Raw genomic sequence first — 23,021 nt, forward strand, 5'->3', positions numbered from 1 at the left:
GGACAAAGGGGGACGTAGCCACTGCTTCCTGCCTTCCTGCCAAGCAAAGATGCCATGGAAGGAGCCTCCCTTTCCCTTTGCCCTTCCCAGCAGATGGTTCTTCTGAGTGAGCACAGGAGTGCCACTATGACACTTTTTTTCTTCTCCCAGTGTCAGGTTCTGCTGTCCAATTTTGAATTTTGACAGCACTCTATTTAAAAGGAAGCACATTCCTCCTTTAACCTCTGCCCTGGTGATGGGAGCTGCAGACCCTACCAGTCCCTTCGAGGGGAATACAAGACACTCCTCATACTGAGAGGACTGGGACGTGTTTCTGGTTTGAACTAACGGTGTGCTGGGTGGATTTCATCACATATGGAGGGGAAAGAAGTTTGTAATCCCACATCTTCAATTGTACATGGGCTTAGGTCCTACTGTAGTGCTCTTGGCAGCATGATAATACCATATTGAAGAAGGTCTGAGGAGCTCAGGTTGAGTATAGAGAGGTTTCTCTTCTCATCTAGCTAAATTCCAAAGCACAGGGTAAGATTTCAGCTGTTTAGGTAAGAAATATATTTTCTGCATAAAAAGCCCCAATGGCTTGCCTATGCACTAGAGCACACCTTTGGGCAGGTTTAAAACTGTACAACATGTCCTAATGCTTCAGAAATTATAGAAAGTATATTATGTACAAGAAAATAGGAATAAAGAGATGGTAATGCACCGTAATACTAAAAGTATATTTCAAAAAACTGATCCCGGGCAAAATGTCTAATATCTTAAAACTTAACCCCAGGGATTAGCATTAAGAGGGATAATAATTCCCTAGCTATATCAGAGCAGAACAAGTTCACAAGCAAAAATTCATTAAGGAAACTCTTTCTTGGTAAACTACAGTGAAAATGACTGGAGGGATTCACACCTGTGCCCTTGAGATGGGTCAGTTCTCTGTAAATTTTATACAGAATGTAGTGTGTGCAGACACCTTCCCCAGAAATAGCAAAGACAAATCACAGTAGAACCAGGATTTCACTTTAACTCATACTGCTTTATGAGTTCCTCTTGATATATGTTTTACCTAAATCTTAAGAACTTAGCATGCTGGTTTTGTCAGGGCCATGGGGTAGGGAAGCTCAAGGCAATGTCCTACTAAAGCCTATTTCTAGTGTGCAAAAAGCAAAGCAAAGGGTGCTGGTTAACCCCTAGTGTCTGTCAGATCGCTGTGAGGACATTGGTATGATATTTCTGAAGATTCACCTAGTTATCAGCATAGGTTGTTTTGTCACTATTTCATTTCTGTTGAAGACAGTGTTCTGGAAGAGGCTGTATGTGTTCAGAGAATTCCACTCAAGGTGTCCTGTTCCATATAGCTGATCTCATCCTATCTGCACACACCTATAGCCCAGGAACTTCTCCTTGGAGCAGAGCATAATTTCCATTCACTTCCAGATTCCTTTAGACTAATCAAGTGCCATAAAAAGCACTTTAGCTTAACTGAAAGTCATACTCATCCAATGTCCATCTCACTTAGAGGTAATTGAGCAGGGGATGTATTCAACACGTACAGAATTTAAAATAAAAAGCCACTAGAATCCAATGTTGTTAATTGGAAGATATTGTACTCATCCTCCAGCTGTTTTTAGTTACACATACGTGTTATGAAATATCCATTTATTTAGGCATTGCAGGTCACTTGACAGGGAAGACGAATGAAGTCATCAGAATTCCTTTTATTTTTTCCTGGATGAGGGATGTGGTATTCCTGACATTAATATGCACCCACTGTGCAAGATCCCTTCATAGGGATATGTCGATCTGCACTTGAAAATGGACAAAAATCAGCACTGCCATAATTGTTCCTGGAGGAATTCATTTTAATTGGGGTTTTGTTGTGAGAATAGCGAAAGGTGACACTGAAATTTGAGTATTTGTTTTAACTTCTAGCCATATCCAGAATTTAAATTGAGATCTCCCATATGGGAAAAAAAAAAAGAAAATCTCTAGAATATTGTATTGCCCACTCCATTATGTGATAGTTAATAATTAAAACCATGCTGCAATTCCTTTTATGAATTCATAATGTGGAGATGAAGGATTACTGCAAGTTGTAATTTGACATACAATAATATTGACTGTATTTCAGTTATTTGCTAGCAAAGCTTAATTTCCTTTTTCAATTTTGATGATACAAAGAACGAATTAACATCAGATGTTTCCTCTGCACTTGTACAATTCTGAAGTGCCTGCCTTTAAAAGAAAATAAAATTGCACACTCTTCACTAGAGCACCTCTCCAAAGCCCATCTTGTGTGTTACACAACAGACCTCATCATCCCTCGGGGCCAGGAGCATGACTGGCTGCCTTGGGGGCTGCTGCTGCCGATGTGATGCACTGCATCCCTTCAGACCTTGGGAACGCACTCTGACCCATCACGAACTCGAGGGGGCTGTATGGCCTGCAATTTCCTTAGCTAGCCTTATTTTGTTTATGTCCCCAGACACAGCAGAGGGACCTAACCCTGGGTACAGCCAGGAGCTCTTCTCTCAGCTGTGTTTACCTGCTTCTGCAGCAGTCCAGGGCCTGGTCAAGCTGAGCTCGGGAGCAGCTGGCACAGAAACCCCTCCTGCCCAGCAGCTTCCCTGCAGGGTAGGGAAGAGTGCAGACAAATAAATGGACTCTGGGGTTAGCGAGAGAGCATCGTTTTCCCAAGTGCATTTTCTGCACTGGCTGTCACAAATAAGCCACTCCCTGGCTTGATGGGGTAAAGGAAGAAGCACTGAAGCACCTGGAATGACACAGTTGGACGCTGGTAACTCTGAGGAGATGGGTACAGTGCTCCCTTGTGTTCCAGCGCCTTGGACAGCACAGCCCATCAGCAGTGCCTTCCTTGCACAGTAGTTCCACTTACACAGAGGAGGGCATGTCACAGGTAACCACATCCAAAGCCATTAGGGTTTTGTGGGTTAGAATCAGTGTTCTGGTTTCCACCTGTGCACTTACACAGAGGCAGGGCTGACAGGAGGAATCCCTTGGCTGTGCCCAGATTGATAGGCACTCTGCAGTACCCAGACCATGTGCTGGCCCATGTAAAGACCTGGCTGTGGCTGTGGCATTGAGCTCCCGAGGCCTGTGAGTCACACACGTTGGGCACATCTGGGCTGCTACACTGAACAGTGCCAGGGAACCTACCCAGGGACTGCACCTACATAATTTCTGATGGATGGCCCCAAGCACGGCTTTAGACATGCAAGGCAGTCCTCTCCCACCCCAGTGCTTCTGCCCCATGAGGTGGACATGTGCTCTTTGCCAATCTTCCAAGTCTGCTGCCAAGGATGGTGGAGAGGAGGGGGATAGGACCTGCCTGGTCCTCTTTCTCCTCCCCCCCACTCTCTCTCCAGCTGCCATAGTGAGTGAAGAGTCTTAAATGGCAGATGTCAGTCATTAGTAAAGGGCTGCCATGGAGCCCTGACTGCAAAAGGTTGCAGACCATGTGAGGTACCAACAAGGTCTCCCAAGTACTACGTGCAGTTTGTCACAAAAGCTGGCATTTCTGGCTGCAGCCAAGGACTGGTTTCTGAACCTTCCATGTCTGCATACAGCTTCCAACACCTTTCATGCAAAACAGCACTGCTCAGCTGTAAAAAGCTGTCTGTACTTTATATGTCTGCTATTTCTTCATATTGCTGCTGGCAAATCTTCTTGCCAAAGAATCGGTGGGTACAAGCATGGTCCTTGCAGATGCTGACCACAGGCACAGCTGCTTCCTAGCCAGCCAGATGTGGCTTTTTGCAGTGTAGCTCTGAATGTGAAGCATGCAGACAATGGCATAGTGTACATGGGACTCACCTACAGACTACATGGAAGAACTCCTCAGTATCAGTCACGTGCACACCAGTTGTCTTCACTTCTAACAAAATGCCAGTGACTGGATGTCTCAGGATCAGTTCTCTGCATCACATGCACAGGATCCTTCATGATCCTTAGCATTAATACAGTGAAAACAGGAGTAACCGAACACCAATTACTGTTCTGTCTGCACACTGTTGTCTGTGGGAGCTCGTGCTCTGGGTCAGACCACAGGCCAACAGCAGCACTGCATCACCTACAGCTCCATCCACAATCCCCTTGTCTCTGGAGCCCTCTGTTGTATCTCCTTTTGGGCTGTCTGGATATGTGCTATTATTTGAGGATTATTGGAGCACTTACTATGTTGCAAAGATTAATTAACTAGGTTTTTTTAAAAGTTGGGAAAACGAAAAGTGCTGTGTAAGTGTTCCTAAGTATTATCAAGTATTATAGAACAATAGTTCACAACCTTGGGTCTTTTCCAGGTATTTCTTTGCAGCTTTAACTTCCTATCTTGGTACTACACAAGTTTCAACTACCAGTACTAGTTCAGTGGACCATGGGTCAAATTATAATTCTCAAAACATGTGAGAAATAAATTCTAAAGGCTAGGACTGTTTTGCCATTATAAAACTATGTACATTTTAATATGTAATTTATTATATAACACGTAAGACATATATATTATCACATATGTATATATTATAAACAGGTATACATGTGTGTATGTATGTATGTATGCAGAGGACAACATGATAAATTATTATATGATACATAGTAATTATTCACAGATGATGCTGTGATAATATACCCCCCAGAAATAACATGCAGGTCCCTTTAAGTTCACAACTTCTGTGTTTCTGACTCTGCCTTAGTAGCAATGATTCATAGCAAATACGAGAATATATAGTAAATTACATACATTAAATCAGTCACCATCAGAGTTTGCTATCAAAGGCTCTCCTGGATTTAACTCACTATTATTTCAAGAACCTGTGGAAGCATACAGGTACTGCTGAAAGGCTCTCTATCAGCACAGTGACAAGGTGACCTGATAAAAATCCAGTTAGGTAAGGAAGGGGTTTCAATTTCCTCTGTCACAGTGTGATACAAATGGCATATTTCACAGTACAGTGTGTTTGTGTGCCATATGCAAACACAGGAGAAGCGACAGCAAAGGGAAGCCCAAAATGCTCAGTACCAAATCACATTTATATCTCTGGGAGTTTTGCTGATTTAATGGCTAAGAAAAATTACTGCAAGGACATCCTCATTGAACAAGAACCAATGAAAGGTTTTAAAAATAAAAGAAAAATAAATTAATTCTGAAAATAGTGAATGGTTCTACAGCGCATGTAATTAGCAGGTATTTTTAGTTTTTCTTCAGAAAGAATGCCAGGCAGCATCCATGTGATTGACAAGGACAATGCTGGTGTGACTGACGTATGGATCTGTATAGGCAGGACTGAAAGATGCAAAAAGAAAGGGTTTGTGATAGGTGGAGAGACTGGCAGCTGAAGGGCTTTGGGAGAGGGAGGTCAGTGACTAGAAAGTAATGAAAGTACAAATTTTAAATAGTGGAACATAGACTCGTTTGGTGGCCCCGTATTTAGAGAAGGGAAGCTCCCGCCATCCAAGGGAGTCTGTTCTGACTCAAGAGAAATTTTTTGACCTTTCTCTCACCTCTATGGTTGCAAGAATAGGGAACTGCAGAAGTATTGTTGACTGCCTAAAAACCTGCCTGCAACCAGACTTACATGATCTAGATCAGGGCAGCTGAGTCTTCAGACATGACTGCTGGCCTGACATGGTAGAGTGACTCATGGAGAAAAACCAGTGATGCTGGCAGAGCGGTGATCCTTTGGTGGGATCTGCACCAGGGAATACAACTGACTGTTCCAGGACTTGGATAACCAGCAATTGCAACCCAGAAACATGAGGTGACAGGCACAGGAGGTCCTGGGGCCACCCACAGAAGTAAGATCCATAAAGAATGAGTCATTAGGGCAAATTGTAGCAGTATCGGTAGCTCAAAATACAGTACTTGACAAACACATCATTACTGTGCCTTACACTGAAACCAACAGATCCAGCAGAATGCTCTGAAACTACCCAGAGAATTGCAGTGCTGCTTTTGGCAGGATGACAACACTGTGACTCCAAAGCCCCACCTGCTGAGCCCACACTGTACAGAGCTTTCCCAGCTGCCGCCTTCATCAAATATTGTTTTATCTACTTGCAGCTCTTTGGCTGTTTCAATGGATTTAGCAATATCAGGGTGATATTTTTAAAATGTCATTGCTAATACATTTTAACTACACGCTGACAAAGATTTAGTATTATTGCAAAACCTGAAACCTGTTCTCTTCAGTGTAGCAATGTGAGGATGAAGGCATTACTTTTGGAAAGGACATCAACTTCATTTCCAATTTTATGTCAAAAATACATCTGTAGATAGAGTTTATGTCACAGCTGATTGCAGGCACATTTAGATATCAAACAACTCATTTGCCAGACAAAACAAAATAGGCATCTAAGTACAATAAAATGTGCCTGCAATTATATGTGCCAGCAAAAAATGACACCTGCAGATGTTGTCAAGTGCAAACATCTAAGAACACTTGAAATAATTTCCAAGCATGTGAAGTTTGAGAAAAGTAGGACATTAATATCTATTGCAAGTACAAAGCAAATCCGGCTTCTGCTCTTGGAGGAATATCCACTTAGTAATCTTGAATCCTTCCAATTTTTACATTTCTGGATCTTAAAGTCTTTTAAGCCTTAAACAAGGTAAATAAAATAATAATTAAATAAAATCTTAATATGGTCCTACTCTGTGTTACTTTCCAACACTACTGTTATTATTTGTTCTTTTTTATTCCCTTATCTCTCACACATGCTAAATGCTTCCAGACTGATTCCTCCCTCACTATTCAGGGAAGGCTCACAGAAGTGATTAGCCTTTTGTGAGTGCAGTTTAGCCCTTAGAGCCAATGAATCCCACACCTTGGGCCTCTCTGTCAAGAGCCTCTGATCACAAGGAGTCTCAGTGAGGTCTCTGCCAACACTCCTTTTTCCATGGAGCTACCACAAGTCATGAATGGGTCAGCAGCCTAGGATGTAAAGTAATTTAAAAATAGGGTGATAATTGAAAATTAGGTGAGCTAGTGGAACACAAAAATAACTCTCTTGCACCTGAGAGCTAGGCAAGAGCCCACCATTCCCCTCAGGTGTCTTGGGGAGCTGCCCAGGGCACACTGTGTTGCACTGTGCACTGTGAGCACTTTCTTCCAGTAAAGGAAGCCTGGATGTGGCTCATTTAAAAGATGTAACCCACTGGTGCCACTGTGTCGGGGCCAGAGCATTGACAAGGCTGACATGAGGCACTATTTTTGCAGAAGAATTACCTATTCCTTAAAGCATGACAAGACCCTGCCAGCTCTAAGACTGTGTCCATATTCAGAATGATTAGCAAAGCAACTCTTTCCTGACCGTAAGAATCACCAAACTTCAGATGGTTTCAGGGGTTTTTTTTTAGTATCAGGAATGTACAGTGTAGCAACTGTCAGTATGATCTACCGAGGCTCTCCACTCTTTCAGTTTGGCTGTCAAATCCTCAGGGAAGGGAGGGTGAGACAGGATGCTTCAGAAGCTCTACGTGGGGCTCTTTAAGGCTTTTAGAGGACCCTCCCAGCCTGTGTTCTTGGCTGAATGCCCGCAGAGGACACAGGAGAAGGCAGCTCTCCACGAGCCCTTTCCTGCCCACATGGCTCTGACCTTACCCTAGCAGCACCATGTGCCCCTGCTTATCCTGATTCTGGGGGTGAGGGGCTCCTGCCACAAGGCCACCCCCGGTAGACTCCAGCAGGGGCTGCCAGACAGAGCAAATTCTCCACCTGCCATTGCTGTTCTCTGTAATGCTGCTGTGGCAAATCATGGAACAAAAGGACATACTCCCCCATCTCCATTGTGGTAAAGCTGTCTCCTTCCCCAACAACCATAAAGAGGAGCAGCTGGGAAAGACAGGCAAGTCTGTCTGTCTTTATTGTATTTCCTTACACAACTTGAGCGTTTTCCCAGGATTACACAGTAACTACAACTATTAACACTGCATTCCTGAGTGTGTCCCTAAGTGTGTCTCAGCCACGTTACTGAGATGCATTAGATGACATTACTCTTCTGGAGCAGTATTGTCACTCTCCAAAAAGCTCTTTGGTCCATCACTGTGCATGCCCTTCGTAATGATAATTTAGTAAGAGAGTCTGATACTCAATAATTTAATTTTGGAACGTCCCCTTTGTGTGTGATGTGCCTTTTGTGTGCTGATATGAAATGGCACCGTTTCAAAATAAAATCATGCTCTTGATGTTTCAGATACTGCAGACAAATGGAAGCATTATTACCTGTTTATAGCTTTATTTTCTGTATTTAATGTGATACTTCTGGGTTGGTAGTTCAGAGATCAATGTTCTCTGATGAAGCCTGGAGGAGTTGCTAGAGAAGAAGCAATAGTTTTTCATACCTGCCATCTACCAGTGTCCATTCTTGTGCCTCTTTTTCCAAGTTCCTCTCTGGCTGATTGGCACAGCACATGGTCTGAGTCTTGCTGGTGCTATTAGTTACCCTTGTACAACGTACAAGAATAATTTTGTGTTGTTCGATTTCAAATTGATACGAATTACAGTCTACTAGTTTTAAACATGAAATGGAGAATAAGCATTACATGCCAGAAATTTATCATTAATACGAATGAGAATGTCTGAGTGTAGAAAATCAGCTGGGTTTCTGGACCAAAAGAAACATAACTTGACATGGTCTTACTTCTCCTGACTTCTGAAATAAGAGGACACAATACCTAGAACAGTACCCAAATTTTGTCTTGGAACTCATTCTCTTGAAAACTGTCTGAGAAAGTAGTAATGTACAGGCAGTGTGAGAGCAGGGGTGCCAGGGCCTGCTCCTGGAGAATCTGAATGCTGAGGATCAGTTTCATGGGGGGTGCACAGGGCATGTCTGCACGTGAGTTTGGAGTCCCTGCAGTGGGCATGTGGGCCTCAGGGGCTCACACCTAAAAGTGCCACGGACTGGGGAGGGCTGGGGCTGCTGGTCCCAGCTGCTGGGCAGTCTGAGTGTCCCAGGCCACCTCCTGGAGGGATCTTTCCAGAAAATGAGGAAATGTGGGGACAAAAGCTCCTTCTACTCTATAAAATGATGTATTTGCAGGCAAAATGCAATAGAAATAAAGTGTGAAGTCAAATCTCACTGCTCAAGAAGGCAGACAGAAGTGGTCATATCAAAATGTTTAGGAAGCTGCATGTCCCTTCAGAAGGGGGCAACTGCAGCCCCACCATGAGACTGGAAGCAGGAATGGCTCTAAAAGCATGTTTATGATAGAATAGTGCTCATACAGTCATTACTGAAGTTAATTGCTGGAAAGGATTAACTACTGTCTGGCTGATAAAATGAATTCTTACTTTTCAAATACCTTACAAATTTCCACTGCATTGGACAGCTGTTTGGAGCATCTCAGCAAAACCAGGAGCGCAGTGAAATAAAGGAAATTAAAAGGAGTTATGCATTTAAATTTCTAGTACTGTAGAAAAATGTGCAATGACAGATTAATACATAGCTGAACTCTCTCAAGTGGAAAAAATATTATGTTTTGTGTGGAGAGAAGAAAAAAAAACCTTCCCTAGTGTGGAAGCCAAGGGAATTCCTAATTTTTAAACTAATTTGGCTCCCAAAGTGTATCAAGTAATTTGTAATTTATTTAAAACTGATGTGCATGCCAGCTTACTAATACTGTCAAGTGGAAAACAGGGATAGCTATGCAGACTGCAGCGTGTGCCTACATTCAGGTATCTTAGATCTCTGGATCTCATGCTTGCTGAAGATACACAAAAAGCCCCAGAGCACAGGGTACAATCAAGTTCATAAACTGCTCCAGAATTCACTCGTGCTTTGCTTTTATCTGAAAATATTTACAATTAAGCATGAGACAAGTCACTGAAAGTTACTATGAAAAAAATGAAATGGAAAAAAAAAAAAAGAGGGAAGTAAGAGTGTGTGTGTTTGGGGTTAGGAACCCAGCAGCCTGATGGAGGTGAGGCTGCTGCAGCCCCATGGCCTCAGGCCCATGTGGAAGGAAGACTGAGTGTGCACCTGCACCCGCAGTACAGATATTCCTGTGCATGTGTCCACTCACACAGACCCTTGACACTTGGGTCATTCTGGGCCCTCGAGCCCCTGCTCTCCCAGGTGCACTCACACACATAAATAGAGGGGTTTGTGTTTGAGGAAGGGACCTCAAAGATCATCTTGTTCCAACCCCCCTGCCATGGGCAGGGACACCTTCCACTATCCCAGGTTGCTCAAAGACCCGTCCAACCTGACCTCGAACACTGCGAGGGATGGGGCATCCATCAGTTCTCTGGGCAACCTGTTCCAGTGCCTCCCCACCCTCACAGTGAGGAATTTCTCCCTAACACATAACCTAAATTTCCCCTTTTTTCAGTTTGCACCCGTTACTCCTTGTCCTATCACTTGCTGACACAGAGTCCCTCTCTGGCTTTGCTGTAGGCCCCCTTCAGACACTGGAAATTTGCTATGAGGTTTCCACACAACCTCCTCTGAACAGCCCCAACTTTCTCAGCCTGTCAAGTACGTGTGTCTGCATGTACATGTACACTGACACACAGTGTGCATGCACCACAGTCCCTCAAGCTCCTGCCACCCCAGAAACATGGCCACCGTGGGTCTCTGCCTCTTTTCCTGTGGCAGGCACTTGGCTTCATACTTGCAGGAACAGAACAGAGAGCCCCCTCAATCTGGAAAATGGTCAGGAATAGACTTTAGTAAGAAGGGCAGACTGGGGTGACAGGATGTGCAGGCTACGGTCAGACATCTGTACTGACCATGATGTGATACTGGCCTCTTTTATTCCCTTTTCTTTCCATTTCCCCACACTTTTTCCTCCCTTATTCACACTAATCCCTCGCTCTTCACAGCTTTGGTCCTTCCTCTAAAGATCCTGTATGTCTCCCAAGACATTCTTCAAGGCGTGACATTCTCCAATAAAAACATCGAGGTGCTGGAGCATGTCCAGAGAAGGGCAATGGAGTTGAGGAATGGTCTGGAGCACAAATTATATGAGGAACGGGTGAGGGAACTGGGGTTGTTCATCGTGGAGAACAGAAGGCTCAGGGGGGACCTTATCACTCTCTACAACCGCCTGAAAGGAGGGTGCAGCCAGGTGGGGCTTGGCCTCTTCTCCCAGGCAACCAGCGACAGGACAATAGGACATAGTCTCAATGTGCGCCAGGGGAAGTTTAGGTTGGACATTAGGATGAATTTCTTCAGAGAAAGGATGATCAGACATTGGAACAGGCTGACCAGGGAGGTGGTGGAGTCACTGTCCCCGGAAGTGTTTAAGGAAAGATTTAAGAATGTGGCAAAGTGGCATTTAGTTGACATGGTGGTGTTTGGACTCGATGACCCCAGAGGTCTTTTCCAACCTAACTGATTCTGTTATTCTGTGATTCTTGCACAATCCCAGGATGTTCTTCCAGGTATCCCCCAGGTAACCCAGAGGGCTGCTCCTGCAGACCCACCTGGTGGGTGCCCCTTCTGGACAGCGCTGATTGCCAGCTCGGACAGCCTGGGGAGGAGGCCAGTCGGGGGCCCCTTGGCCCCGATAAGGCTTTTGGGGTCCCTTTCCCCATCCTTATTCTCTGCTCCTTCGTGCTAATGGAAATCAGCCTTTACACATCGGTCAACAGGGAGACGGTGTATTTTGCCTTCTCGGCCCTACGGGCACAAGCCATGTCTGCCCTGAACCATCACATCGAGGAGCCCTTGCTCGAATCCTGCTCGCGGTCAAGTGTTTCTCTGGCAACACCCGGACTCAACCCCAAGAGGCTGCCTCCGTCCCCCCTTTCTCTCTCTCTTCTTCCCTCTCTCTCTCCCCCTCCTTCCCTCCCTCTTTCCCTCCTCTGCTCCCCTCTCTTCCCCTCCCTCCCGGGCCGGACGCGCGGAGCTCTCGCGAGAGCCCGGGTCCCGCTTCCTTTCCGGCGCGTGGCGCGGCGCTGGCGGTGGCCATGGCGCTCTACAACTTCAAGAAGATCACGGTGGTTCCGTCTGCCAAGGTACGGCCGCGCTGCCCCGGCCCCTGTCCGCCCCGGCCCTGTCCCTGCCCCGGCCCTCAGCGCCCTCCGGCACCGGGCCGTCCCTCCCGCCCGGCGGTTCCCGAGGACCGCGCTGCCCTCCTGCCCCTTCCGCGGTGCCGGCGTGGTGTCGGCCTTCGCCTCTTTCCCCTCCCGCGAGAGCCGTGGACTCGCCCTGGGCTGGCGCTGCTGGGCCCGGCGGCCCATACCATGTACAGTGTCGGGGGGGTCCTGTCAGAGACGATCCTGAGCAGGGATTCTGAGGCCGCGCTTCTCCCTGCGGGGCTGTCGGGATGGCCCCCACAAAAATCCCCCCAAACCTGAACCGAACCTCATCATATGAACCTTATCGCAGCGTCTTCGTTCAAAATAAAGTCCTTTGCCAGTCTGAGGAAGGGGTTTTAAATTAAGCCCGGTGAGGGGAACTCCCCGCAGGGCTCGGACCAGCTGGGGCGGCTGGGCCGGGGGCAGCCCGCGGTTCTTTGAAATGGAATATGCAAACTGCTTATTTCTGCTTGTCCTTAAACATACGTGTCGAACTGTGGATGCAGTTCACTCGTCAGCTGCTCCTCCACCAACATAAAATTGTTGCCTTTACAAGAACGTGACGTTTTGTGTAATTAATCATGTTTCCTTGATTGCAGGACTTCATAGATTTGACATTGTCAAAGACTCAGCGAAAGACCCCAACTGTCATTCATAAACATTATCAAATCCATCGGATTCGACATTTTTATATGCGAAAAGTCAAATATACCCAACAGAATTACCACGACAGACTCACTCAGATCTTAACAGATTTCCCGAAGTTAGATGTAAGTGTTTTCTCATTTGCCGATTTCACTGTAGACAGTTCAGCTGATTTCCAGTAGACTTTACTGTGAGTAGTTGTGGGCAAAGCCTGTACTGCAAAAGTAGCATTTTCCTGCTAAGAACAGAAGTCTAGCCCGTGGATGGTCATTAGAGGTTGGATTTTATGAGCTTTTAGCTGATCAAATATGTTTGCTAGTAGTTGCTGTTGAATGAAGAGAAAATGGGGGGGTTTTTAAAAGTATGTTGTGTCTGCCTATTTCTTCTTTGTGTGTGCATATGGACACTGCACTTACGGTTAGTCTTCCGTAGAAAATACATGCAGAAAGCAAGAAATACCATAATATATCTTCAGGAGTTACTTTGACAACACAAATGTTGTTCTCAGCCCCATAAAGGGTTGCATTGGAAACACAGTATTAACTTCCAACAACTGCCACTGGATCCATGTGTCCAGTGGGACTTTTTTATGGGCAGTTTTCTGCTCATGCTGACATTGTCGACCTGTTAAATTGTTTTTCTTGATAATTTAATATCCAGTGAGTGTTGCTCCATAATTCGCAGAAATATCTTCTGGGGGTTTTTTTCAACATCACATGATGAAATTTCTTCAGATAAATACATATCTAGCTGATATACTCTTGTTTAAAAGATTTGCACCAGAGATGCCACTTCCTTGAAAATGTGAGGATTTATTTGGGCATTTAAAAAACCCTTTTTATCCAGTCTTGTATACCATTTTGATGTAGCACTCAGGAGAAAAAAAAGGAATTAATAGTATTGCTGTGTTTCTGCTATAATATGAATTTCCTTTTAGAGACAATTTCTGTTGGCTTCTTGAAGTTTTTTACTTGAAAAAAAGACTTCAAAGTTTGAAGTATTTTAGAAAGCAAAAGATCAAATGGAAACTCTGTATGAGTAAGTCAAAGATGTGTCTCCAGAAGAAATTCAGAGCGATTAAGGTTCATAGATTTAATGACCAAGCAGATTATTTTTCTTACATCAGATAGTAGTGAAAACTGTTTGGCTTTTAGCATCATTGTATTGCTGTACTGGAGAAAAAAGTAGAACTTACATAATGTCCAAGAAATAGTCCTCTTGAAGAAAGAAAACACGAGACTAAATTTAATACTGTGCTTTTGTTTTAGGATATTCATCCTTTTTACGCGGATCTGATGAATGTTCTGTATGACAAAGATCACTACAAGCTGGCTTTGGGGCAGATCAATATTGCCAAGAATCTGATTGACAAGTAAGGGGCACTGATTTCTTTGCTTTTGTACGTGCCTGGTGGATTGGTGGCTGAGTTCTGCTTTCCTGTGCCTGCAGTGTTGCCAAGGACTACGTGCGGCTCATGAAGTACGGAGATTCTCTGTACCGCTGCAAGCAGCTCAAGCGGGCGGCCCTGGGACGCATGTGCACCATCATCAAGAGACAGAAACAAAGCCTGGAGTATTTGGAGCAAGGTTGGTGTTACATCTGGGCTGAAAAAAGGCATGTGAATTGGATATAAAGTTTATTATGCTTAATAGCATATAGAAGAATGCGTTTAGTACAGGTTACAGATCCAGGAAACACAGAAACAGTTTTAAAATCCCCAAATACTTACTTTATTTTTCAACAAAATAGTTTTCTCTTTGAGTATTTTTTAAATGGTATGGTATTAGTAACAGTGATAAAACTTTTTTCTTTGTTCAAAAGTCACAGCCATGCTTTTACTTACCATTCTTTTCATTAACATATATGTGAAAAATAATTGCTAAAGATTTTGCAAACACTACTCCTTACTTCAGACTTATTAGTCCTTCAGGTTACATTGCCTGATTTGGTGGAATCATTCTAGCTATAAGACAGTGGTATTCATTTCTTAAATATTTATGAAATTTTATTTTTGTTGTATGTAGATACTTGGTGGAGTCTGCAAACTATTACACACTTTCATAAATGATTGTGTTATATCAGAAATGTTACTAATTTTTATGTAAAAAATTCAGCATATGTATTTTTACCCCATCTCAGTAAAACTTAATTTATCACAGATATTTTAAAAAATCTTTTAACATTTCAGTGCGACAACATTTGTCTCGTTTGCCGACCATTGATCCCAACACACGAACTCTTCTGTTGTGTGGCTACCCAAATGTTGGGAAATCCAGCTTTATAAATAAGGTATGTGAGTGGTTTTTCCATAAATAATACTGAGATAACCATGTAATTAAAATAAGGTAACTTCTAAACAATTTGATATCGTGGCAGTGTCTGATGTGAGCAGTAGCAAGTTTAAATGTGTGAGGAGAGGTTGAATGAAATTCCTGGAGGAATAAATGGGAAATTATGATAGATTTCACTCTTTAAAGTCCTTATCTTTTCCAAAATAGCATCCCATTAGCATATTTTCTGACAGACATTTGCTTGCATTTGACAAGCATTTGCTTGCAGAGAAGCTAGAATAACATTTTTTAGCTTTTTTTTTTCCCTGTGTAGCAAAGGAAGTCTGTTATAATTATGATATACTGTTTGCAACTTCAGAAAATTTTAAATAAATGTGTGTGACTAAATCTTGTTTCAAGGTTACAAGAGCAGATGTAGAAGTGCAGCCGTATGCCTTTACCACGAAATCTCTCTTTGTGGGACATATGGATTATAAGTATCTACGCTGGCAGGTAAGAACTGTTACTGTTTTGCATTTTCTTGAAAGAGTGAGCTGGTTATAGTCTGATTTGCCTTTTTGCCATGGGAGTTGCATTTTTTTGTCTGGATGAGACATGCTGTGTGTGACAGCTGCTTGGCAAGGTACAGCATGCCGAATGAGGGCAGCAGTCAAAACCTGTTCTGAAAATGTACGTGTATGGGTCTGTTTTCGATTGGAGGGAAGATGGGAAATGGAATCACTGACTAAAGCCAGATCACTTTTTATCACTGTCAAATTCTGGGCCAGGCTGGGGCAGCATTTTCCCTTCCTCTGCAATACTTGGAGTGTTGGTTATGCTGAAACCTCATTCTTATCCCGTTTCTCCATTTTCAGATTCTGTTTGGCAGAGCTCACAGTCCTATTTGTGACTGAAAGGAGAAAGTATTGCTGTCTTAAAAAAGACAATATTGATGAACAATCAAGCACGTGTTCTGCAATAGCTGATCAATAACACCTGACTTAATGATGTTAATTTTAGGTTGTAGATACCCCTGGCATTTTGGATCATCCCCTGGAGGACAGGAACACCATTGAGATGCAGGCTATCACTGCCCTGGCACATCTGCGTGCTGCTGTGCTCTACGTGATGGATGTGTCTGAGCAGTGTGGGCATAGCCTAGAGGAGCAGGTGGAGCTTTTCAAAAATATTAAGCCATTGTTTGCTAACAAGGTGTGTTTGGTTCACATTATTAATAAACCCCAGTGTTTTATAACATGGTAACTTGAATTAAGATTTTGCTTTTTCTTACCAGCCACTTATAATCGTTGCAAACAAATGCGATGTGAAGAGGATTTCAGAACTTCCTGAAGACAGTCAGGTTAGGATATTTCTCTCACCTCTTCATCTTCTGATGTTTACCAAAAATACTGTGTGTGTGTGAGTTGTAGATGGTTATAATTTGTACTGGGCAAAACTTACATGATATTTCTCTATTGAACTGCCCTAGTAGTGCAGTGGAAAGTAGCTTTTTGCAGGTCTTGACCCCATCTTTCTTTAGTACTGTCTAATGTAGATCCTTGCCTGAATATTGTAAATGCCAAACAGAAGGCAGGTTCTTAATGGTTTCAGAAATCTCTGATGCTGTGAGAACTTTCAGTTACTGCTGTAATTGGAAGTTAGACAGTAGCCTTACTCACTCACCAGTTCAGTGACAGTTCAGAGACAGTGAGCACTATACTGACAGGTGTTGCTGAACAGTTGCAATAAAAGGTCCTGCAGACCTAGTTCTTTTGTATCTACAGGTTAAAGCACATAGAATTTGTGTTTCTCTTTTTTCCCCTTTTGGGTCATTTATAGGTGCCTTTTATAAAGTAGTTACTTGTTTATAAAAGAAAGAGACTAAATAGAACTGTAATTGTAAACTTTCTGTCGTCTTTTTAGAAACACGTTCTAATAAAATACTAATACATTGCATGTATTGATACTGGATTAAGATTTCTGGTCTTAATGTATTGGTATAGAAAGAAATGCACAGGATGTTATTATTTGGGAAAATTTTTCAATTTTAGAAAATATTTGAAGCTTTTGAAGCAGAAGGATTTTCCGTAATAGAGACAAGTACTCTAACTGAAGAAGGTGTAATCCAAGTTAAAACAGAGGTAGGTGCCTTCTCTAACATTTTGCTTCACTTGCATGAACTTGATCTCAGTTAAACTGCATTATAGCGATAAACTTTAAAAATGTTTTCCTTGTTGCGCCTCAGTGAGCTTGGGTGAAAATGGAAAATAATGTCATAATAATTATTTTTAAATTGTGATTTTTTTCTGAGTCCTGTTAAAAACACGTACTTGCAAATGCATCCTCCCATGATACTTTTTATATAAAATAATTGGATGCTTTCTTGAGAGTTAGAAGTATAAGATAATAAGAGAGTGTGTCGCTAGATATTTGCGGTTGAATGCCTGCTGTGTCTAAAAGGCTTCATTCCTCACCTTACGTGCACTTTCAGGCCTGTGACAGACTCTTGGCCCATCGTGTTGATACTAAAATGAAAGGAAACAAAGTGAATGAAGTACTGAATAGATTACACTTGGCCATGCCAACCAAAAGAGATAACAAGGTATGCTACATGCTTGCACTATTTAATGTATTTCCAGTACTTCTTAAGTAGGGTAAGAATTCTGTCATTGTTAATCTGTGAATAGATTCATATGATGAAGTTTTCTAATTTATTATCTCTAAGTGCCCTTCCGGTGGGAGCTTGGGATTTTGTATTCTTCAAAAATACATTACAGTGCAGCTGGTGATTTATAGCAGTGTAAAAAAACATTGATGTGAACTTCTTTTCCCTTTATTGTTGGGGTGGATTTATTCCAGGAGCGACTGCCTTTTATACCTGAGGGAGTAGTAGCACGTAAGAAACGCATGGAAGTAGACACTCCCAGGAGGAAATTGGTAAGTGGCATCTCTAAATCAGGAAATCAGCAGCTGGGTTTTAAATTTGCTGTATTAGTCCATTGCTTCTAAATTAGATGGTACCTAAAGCCATGTATGTCTTTGCAGGAGAGAGATATTGAACTTGAAATGGGAGATGATTATATTTTGGATCTGCAGAGTAAGTATGACATAAGAATTGGTGGTGGTGGTAGTAGTAGTAGTAGTAGTAGTAGTTAGTAGTAGTTAGTAGTAGTTAGTAGTAGTAAGCAGTAAACTGTGGCTATTCCAGCGTTAAGGGGGAATACCTAAACCTGATTCCTTTCGACTAAATGCCAGTGCCACATTTCATTGCACACTATCCTTCTGTTCCAGAACTGGTGATCTTTAGTGGTGTGTTTTGTGATGTCACTTAGTTGTTTCCCACTCATGTCACAGACATAAAATGACTGGTCAGATGATTCAGACCAGTGATTTTTTCTTTCCATTCTGTATTGTAGTACTTCATTAATTTCTGATGCTCTCTTTGTTAAGAAAGTATCAATATGAAAGAGACTGCATGTATTGTGTTTCAGCTGGATATTTGTTGCCTAGCATGTCTTGGGGCAGTGGGTCATGCCATTACTGAATAATCTTTGGCAGTGGGATGGAGATCAGAAATATTTATATGGCAGAGGTGCTGCCAGATTCTTAGGGATAGGGCACTTCTTTTGTGTGTGTGTGTTCTGATTGTTGTTTTTTGTCACGGAACATTCTTTGAAATTAATTTTTGTCTCTTTATCAACTTTTGTTGTATTTTTAAGAATACTGGGACTTAATGAATTCATCTGAGAAATATGATAAGATTCCAGAGATATGGGAAGGCCATAATATACTTGACTACATAGATCCAGATATAATGAGAGTGAGTTTTCCATTTTTTGCCTTATGCTTTTCTTTCATCTTTATCCCTTATTTGTTTAATGTCAATTACTATTTGTAGATTAAAAACAATGTACAATGAGAACCTGTTCTTTTTTACGTTGTCTGCACTTGTCATGGGAAAAGATACTATTTTTTGAATGATCACGGTCAGAATTTCAGAAGAATGGAAAATTGCTTCACCTTGTCAGAATGACGGTGATCTTACCTGTTCCATTCTAACATACGAGGTTTGCACTACAAGTTTTCTCTTCATTCTTTGACTACAGCTACAGAAATGTAGCTATCAAACTTTATTAATTTTTAAGAATATGAAATTCATCCATCAGATTTATGTTTATGGAGGAAATGGACTGAATGCTCAATTTGTAACATTTGTATTTAATAACAAGCACTGTTTGGATTTCCTGCTGGTTGCTAAGAAGGAGTGGTGAGTGCAGCCCACAGAGCCTGCCAGTTACGCAGTTGAGTTCCTCTGAATTGCTCGTGTTCTGGACTCATGCTGAACATTGAAAGAGAAGGGTTTTTCGGAGTCTGTTTCCAGAAATGGCACAGCAAGCACAGCTCACAGGATAGTACAGCTGCTGTCACACTCTGGGCAGCTTTGGGCAGCCACACAAATTTAGCCAAGTGATGATGTGGTGTGATGGAGTTAGTCTGCACAGGGCTGTGCCATGGGTTCACAGTGATCTCCATCACCAGCTCAGTTACGTGTGGCTCAGAGGGTCATTGTCAGATTATGTAGTTCCTTCTTGGGCTGTCATGGCCCAAGACCATGCAAAAATGTAATGTTGAGGATTGTAAGTCAAGGATCTGATCCCCATTTTATCTCTTCAAAATCGAAGAAACTAGAAGAATTGGAGAAAGAGGAAGAGCTGAGAGAAGCTGCTGGAGAATATGACAGTGAACCAGAAAGTGAAGATGAAGAAATGATGGAAATCAGACAATTGGCGAGACAGATCCGAGAAAAGAAGAAACTGAAAATCCTGCAGTCAAAGGAAAAAGACGTTCACGGTCCAAGGATGCCTAGAACAGCTAAAAAGGTGAGTGTAGAACATGTTCTGTAACAAAATCCTGCAGATGTGTAACAACATCATGAAAGCATGTATCACTATCAGGTAGTGGAACTGGTGACTTTTTCTCATACTTGGCCCTCCCACTGCTTGCATTCTTCTGTCCTGGGAGTTCTGGTGACTGCTTAGCTGTGGAGGCCACACCAAGTGAGGGATAGTAGCCCTTTTTCTTGTGTGTCACTGTACACAAGTGCATCTTGTAAAATTCCATATATATTGCAGAAAAGGTTTTCAGTGTGATTTAGTTCGTGTTAAGTGGGTTGTTTCATTGTAATTGTTATTACTATCTTTTTGTTTTAAATTAAAATAAGTATAAGAATTAGGTAATTATTTAAAATCACAATCATGTAAAATTTGTTACGGGCCTCTCCCAGTTCTGGAAAAGGTCATGTGTCTTTTTGGAAGCCAGGTATCACGCTTTCTGATGGCAGAGTCTCTTCTGACCAGTCCGGGACAATTGCAAAATAGTAAACTGATAACTAGACACTTTGAGAAAATGAATCTAGCTGCTGTTGCCCCCAATAGCTCTCACCTTCTCCAGAGAGTGTGCCTTTTAGGAGAAAAGGAAACATTTTTGACCAAAATACCTCTCCTTGTCAGCTTCCCCCAGAAAGGCAATGTATTTATAAGATCTTTAGGAAATGCCGGGCCATTGCAATCCTGTGAAACAGAATTTATGGGTGAAGAAAATTAAGTTGCAAAAAACGAAATGTGAAGGTAGGACTTCAAGTATCTGCTTGTGGCTGTGATAAAGCTAAAAATATATAGTTAATATAATGGACTTGTGGTGGTGTATTGAGACAAAAGATAAGGTGGGACCATTCTTTTCTGAAAGAAACATGTTTTCTTAACTGTGTTTTTACAGGTCCAGAGGAAGGTGCTAGAGAAAGAAATGACTGATCTTGGACTTGACATGACTAATAAAGATGATGTAAGTTTTTGCTAATTAAACATAATATTTATCTAAAAGAGACTTAAATTTCTTTGAGCACAGTTGAAATGCTTATAATAGTTGGCACAAGAGAGAGATAGGATCTATTAAGGATGAAATAGGAGCTGCAGATGATGCAGTTGGTACTGGAATTTTTTTAATAACATGAGCAAAGCACATAGGGTAAGCTGAAAAAATAAACTAACATTTATCAAGAATCATATATATATATGTGCACTGCTTTCTTGGAACTTGTGCAGGATTTGAGAACAGGCTTGGCTAAACATACTTCTTAATTTTCAAGTCTGCTTTGTTGGATGAGACTCTACTGTGTCAGAAATAGTATAACAACAGATCAGGTCTATTTTTTATAGTTCATTAATTCCATGAACTGTAATTGAAGTTTTTGAGGGCAGCTGGCATCTTTAAATGTAAGGCAGATAAAGTACTTCAGAGACTGGCCTTCAGGAGGCATTTCATTTTAACAGAAATAAAAAAAAAATTCATTTTGTACAGCAAATCCAGCAGTATCACAACTCCCTGGATCTTGAGACCTCTAATTCTTTAGCTAATCAAGGAGTTAGCTAGGAAACAAGGACTGTCAACACTACACATCTGGAGCAAGCATTTATGGTTCTCAGAGCTGCCATGCCATGTTGATGCAGGAGTGATCTCAGTGAGAAGGAATGTAATACTTAGCTATAACATGATAAGTTTTCATGTCTGAAAATCTTTATGGTTTTGCCCTTTACACAGGACACTAATTGGGGTAAGTTTCTTCATTGCTTTTTTGCTGTTGCAAAATTGCTTCAGTGTTGCTATCCATTAATTTGTATCTTTGTATTAATTACTTATGAGTCTACTCCCCCCCCCCCCAAAAAAGAGAAAACCGGAGTTCGTAATTATGGAGGAGAAAAAGCTAATATTCACTGAAATTTGAGTGTTCCTGTAGGACAGAGAGGCAGTGACCAACAGCTGTCAAGATCTTTATGTTACTACGGAATAACCAATATAATTTATCACAGCAATCCACTTCCTGTTTTTCCTATTACTCTGATTAGAAATGCACTGATTGTTTCTGGCTTCCATGGTTAAATTATGTTTTCAATTTCAGGCACATTATGTGAGAAGGTCCCGCAGTACCACGAGGAAGCGTAAACGGGATGAGTCTGAAACCCCCAAGTCGGTGTCACGCAGTCGCAGCTGCTCTCGCACACCACGGGACGTGTCCGGCCTTCGGGATGAAAAGGTTTGTTATTTACCTGTATGGCAGCTCAGCCAGTGTGACTGTACCTAGACTAGCTCCTGGGAAACTTCACAGTAGGCTGGTTGGTTGTCCAGAATTTGTGTTCGTTCTCTCTGCAGCTTCACCATCTTTTCATTTGGACTCTATGTTTCTGTACTTCCTTCCAAAAAATAACATGTAATCATACAGACCAAGGAAGAGCATTTTAATTTTTGTCTCTAAAAGCAAATCTGAAGGAAAAATTATGCGAACTATGGAGTTCCACTGTTAGTAAGAGAGGAATTCCAGGGATAGCATGATCCTCTGTTAGTGTACTGGAAAAAATTTTGCTAAGGAGGGTTAGTGTCACTTGCAGTGATACTGCTCTAGAGTTGGTGTTGTCCTTGATAAAACCATCCAGGGTTTTTTTAAAGGTAAAGCTTGTTGCCTGAGTTACTGAGGAAGTTACTCTGCATGTTTGTTTGTTTGTTTTTAAATAGATGGTGAAGAAGGTCAAGATCATGGCAAAGAAAGCTCAAAAGAAAATGAACCGCCTGGGCAGGAAAGGAGAGGCAGACAGGCACATATTTAACTTGAAGCCAAAACATCTGCTGGCTGGGAAGAGAAAATCTGGTAAAACACAGAGAAGATAAGCAGTCTTCTGAATAAAAATTAGAAGCTAATCAAAAAATCAAATTTAAAATCAAAATTAAATTTATTAAAACTCATTTCTAGTCCTGTCATCTGTTTTGGTAGTACTTGGTGTTTTGTGTTAGTGGTTAAGATACTTCAAGTTCAGTGTTTCAATACCTTGATGGTGCAGTTCCAACCAATACCATGAGAAATTTCTCAATACTAGTGGCAGCCATTTATAAACAGACATAAAAAATACTTTCTTCCATGTTCTTATTCCTGATTTTCATGTATCAGTAAAGTATTTATATTTCTATACAAAACTAATTTTAAATAAGTTTAAATCTAGAAGTGTGTACACGTTGTTAAACTACC

General features: G+C 41.9%; 1 protein-coding gene across 1 annotated transcript; it reads left to right on the forward strand.

The window, feature by feature from the left end:
• The first annotated feature begins 11,863 nt into the window (after positions 1 to 11,863).
• Positions 11,864 to 22,741, forward strand: GTPBP4 (GTP binding protein 4). Its single transcript, XM_048286570.1, has 17 exons — positions 11,864 to 11,969; positions 12,632 to 12,802; positions 13,946 to 14,049; positions 14,127 to 14,263; positions 14,866 to 14,966; positions 15,368 to 15,460; positions 15,968 to 16,159; positions 16,242 to 16,307; positions 16,999 to 17,088; positions 17,439 to 17,549; positions 17,807 to 17,884; positions 17,993 to 18,044; positions 18,667 to 18,767; positions 19,630 to 19,827; positions 20,723 to 20,788; positions 21,903 to 22,037; positions 22,514 to 22,741. Exons 1-17 carry the CDS (start codon positions 11,922 to 11,924, stop codon positions 22,664 to 22,666), a joined length of 1,896 nt encoding a protein of 631 aa, XP_048142527.1. The 5' UTR covers positions 11,864 to 11,921; the 3' UTR covers positions 22,667 to 22,741.
• The last annotated feature ends 280 nt before the right edge of the window (positions 22,742 to 23,021 follow it).

The sequence above is a fragment of the Corvus hawaiiensis genome, chromosome 1 (genome assembly GCF_020740725.1).
Source record: "Corvus hawaiiensis isolate bCorHaw1 chromosome 1, bCorHaw1.pri.cur, whole genome shotgun sequence".
Lineage (NCBI taxonomy): Eukaryota > Metazoa > Chordata > Aves > Passeriformes > Corvidae > Corvus > Corvus hawaiiensis.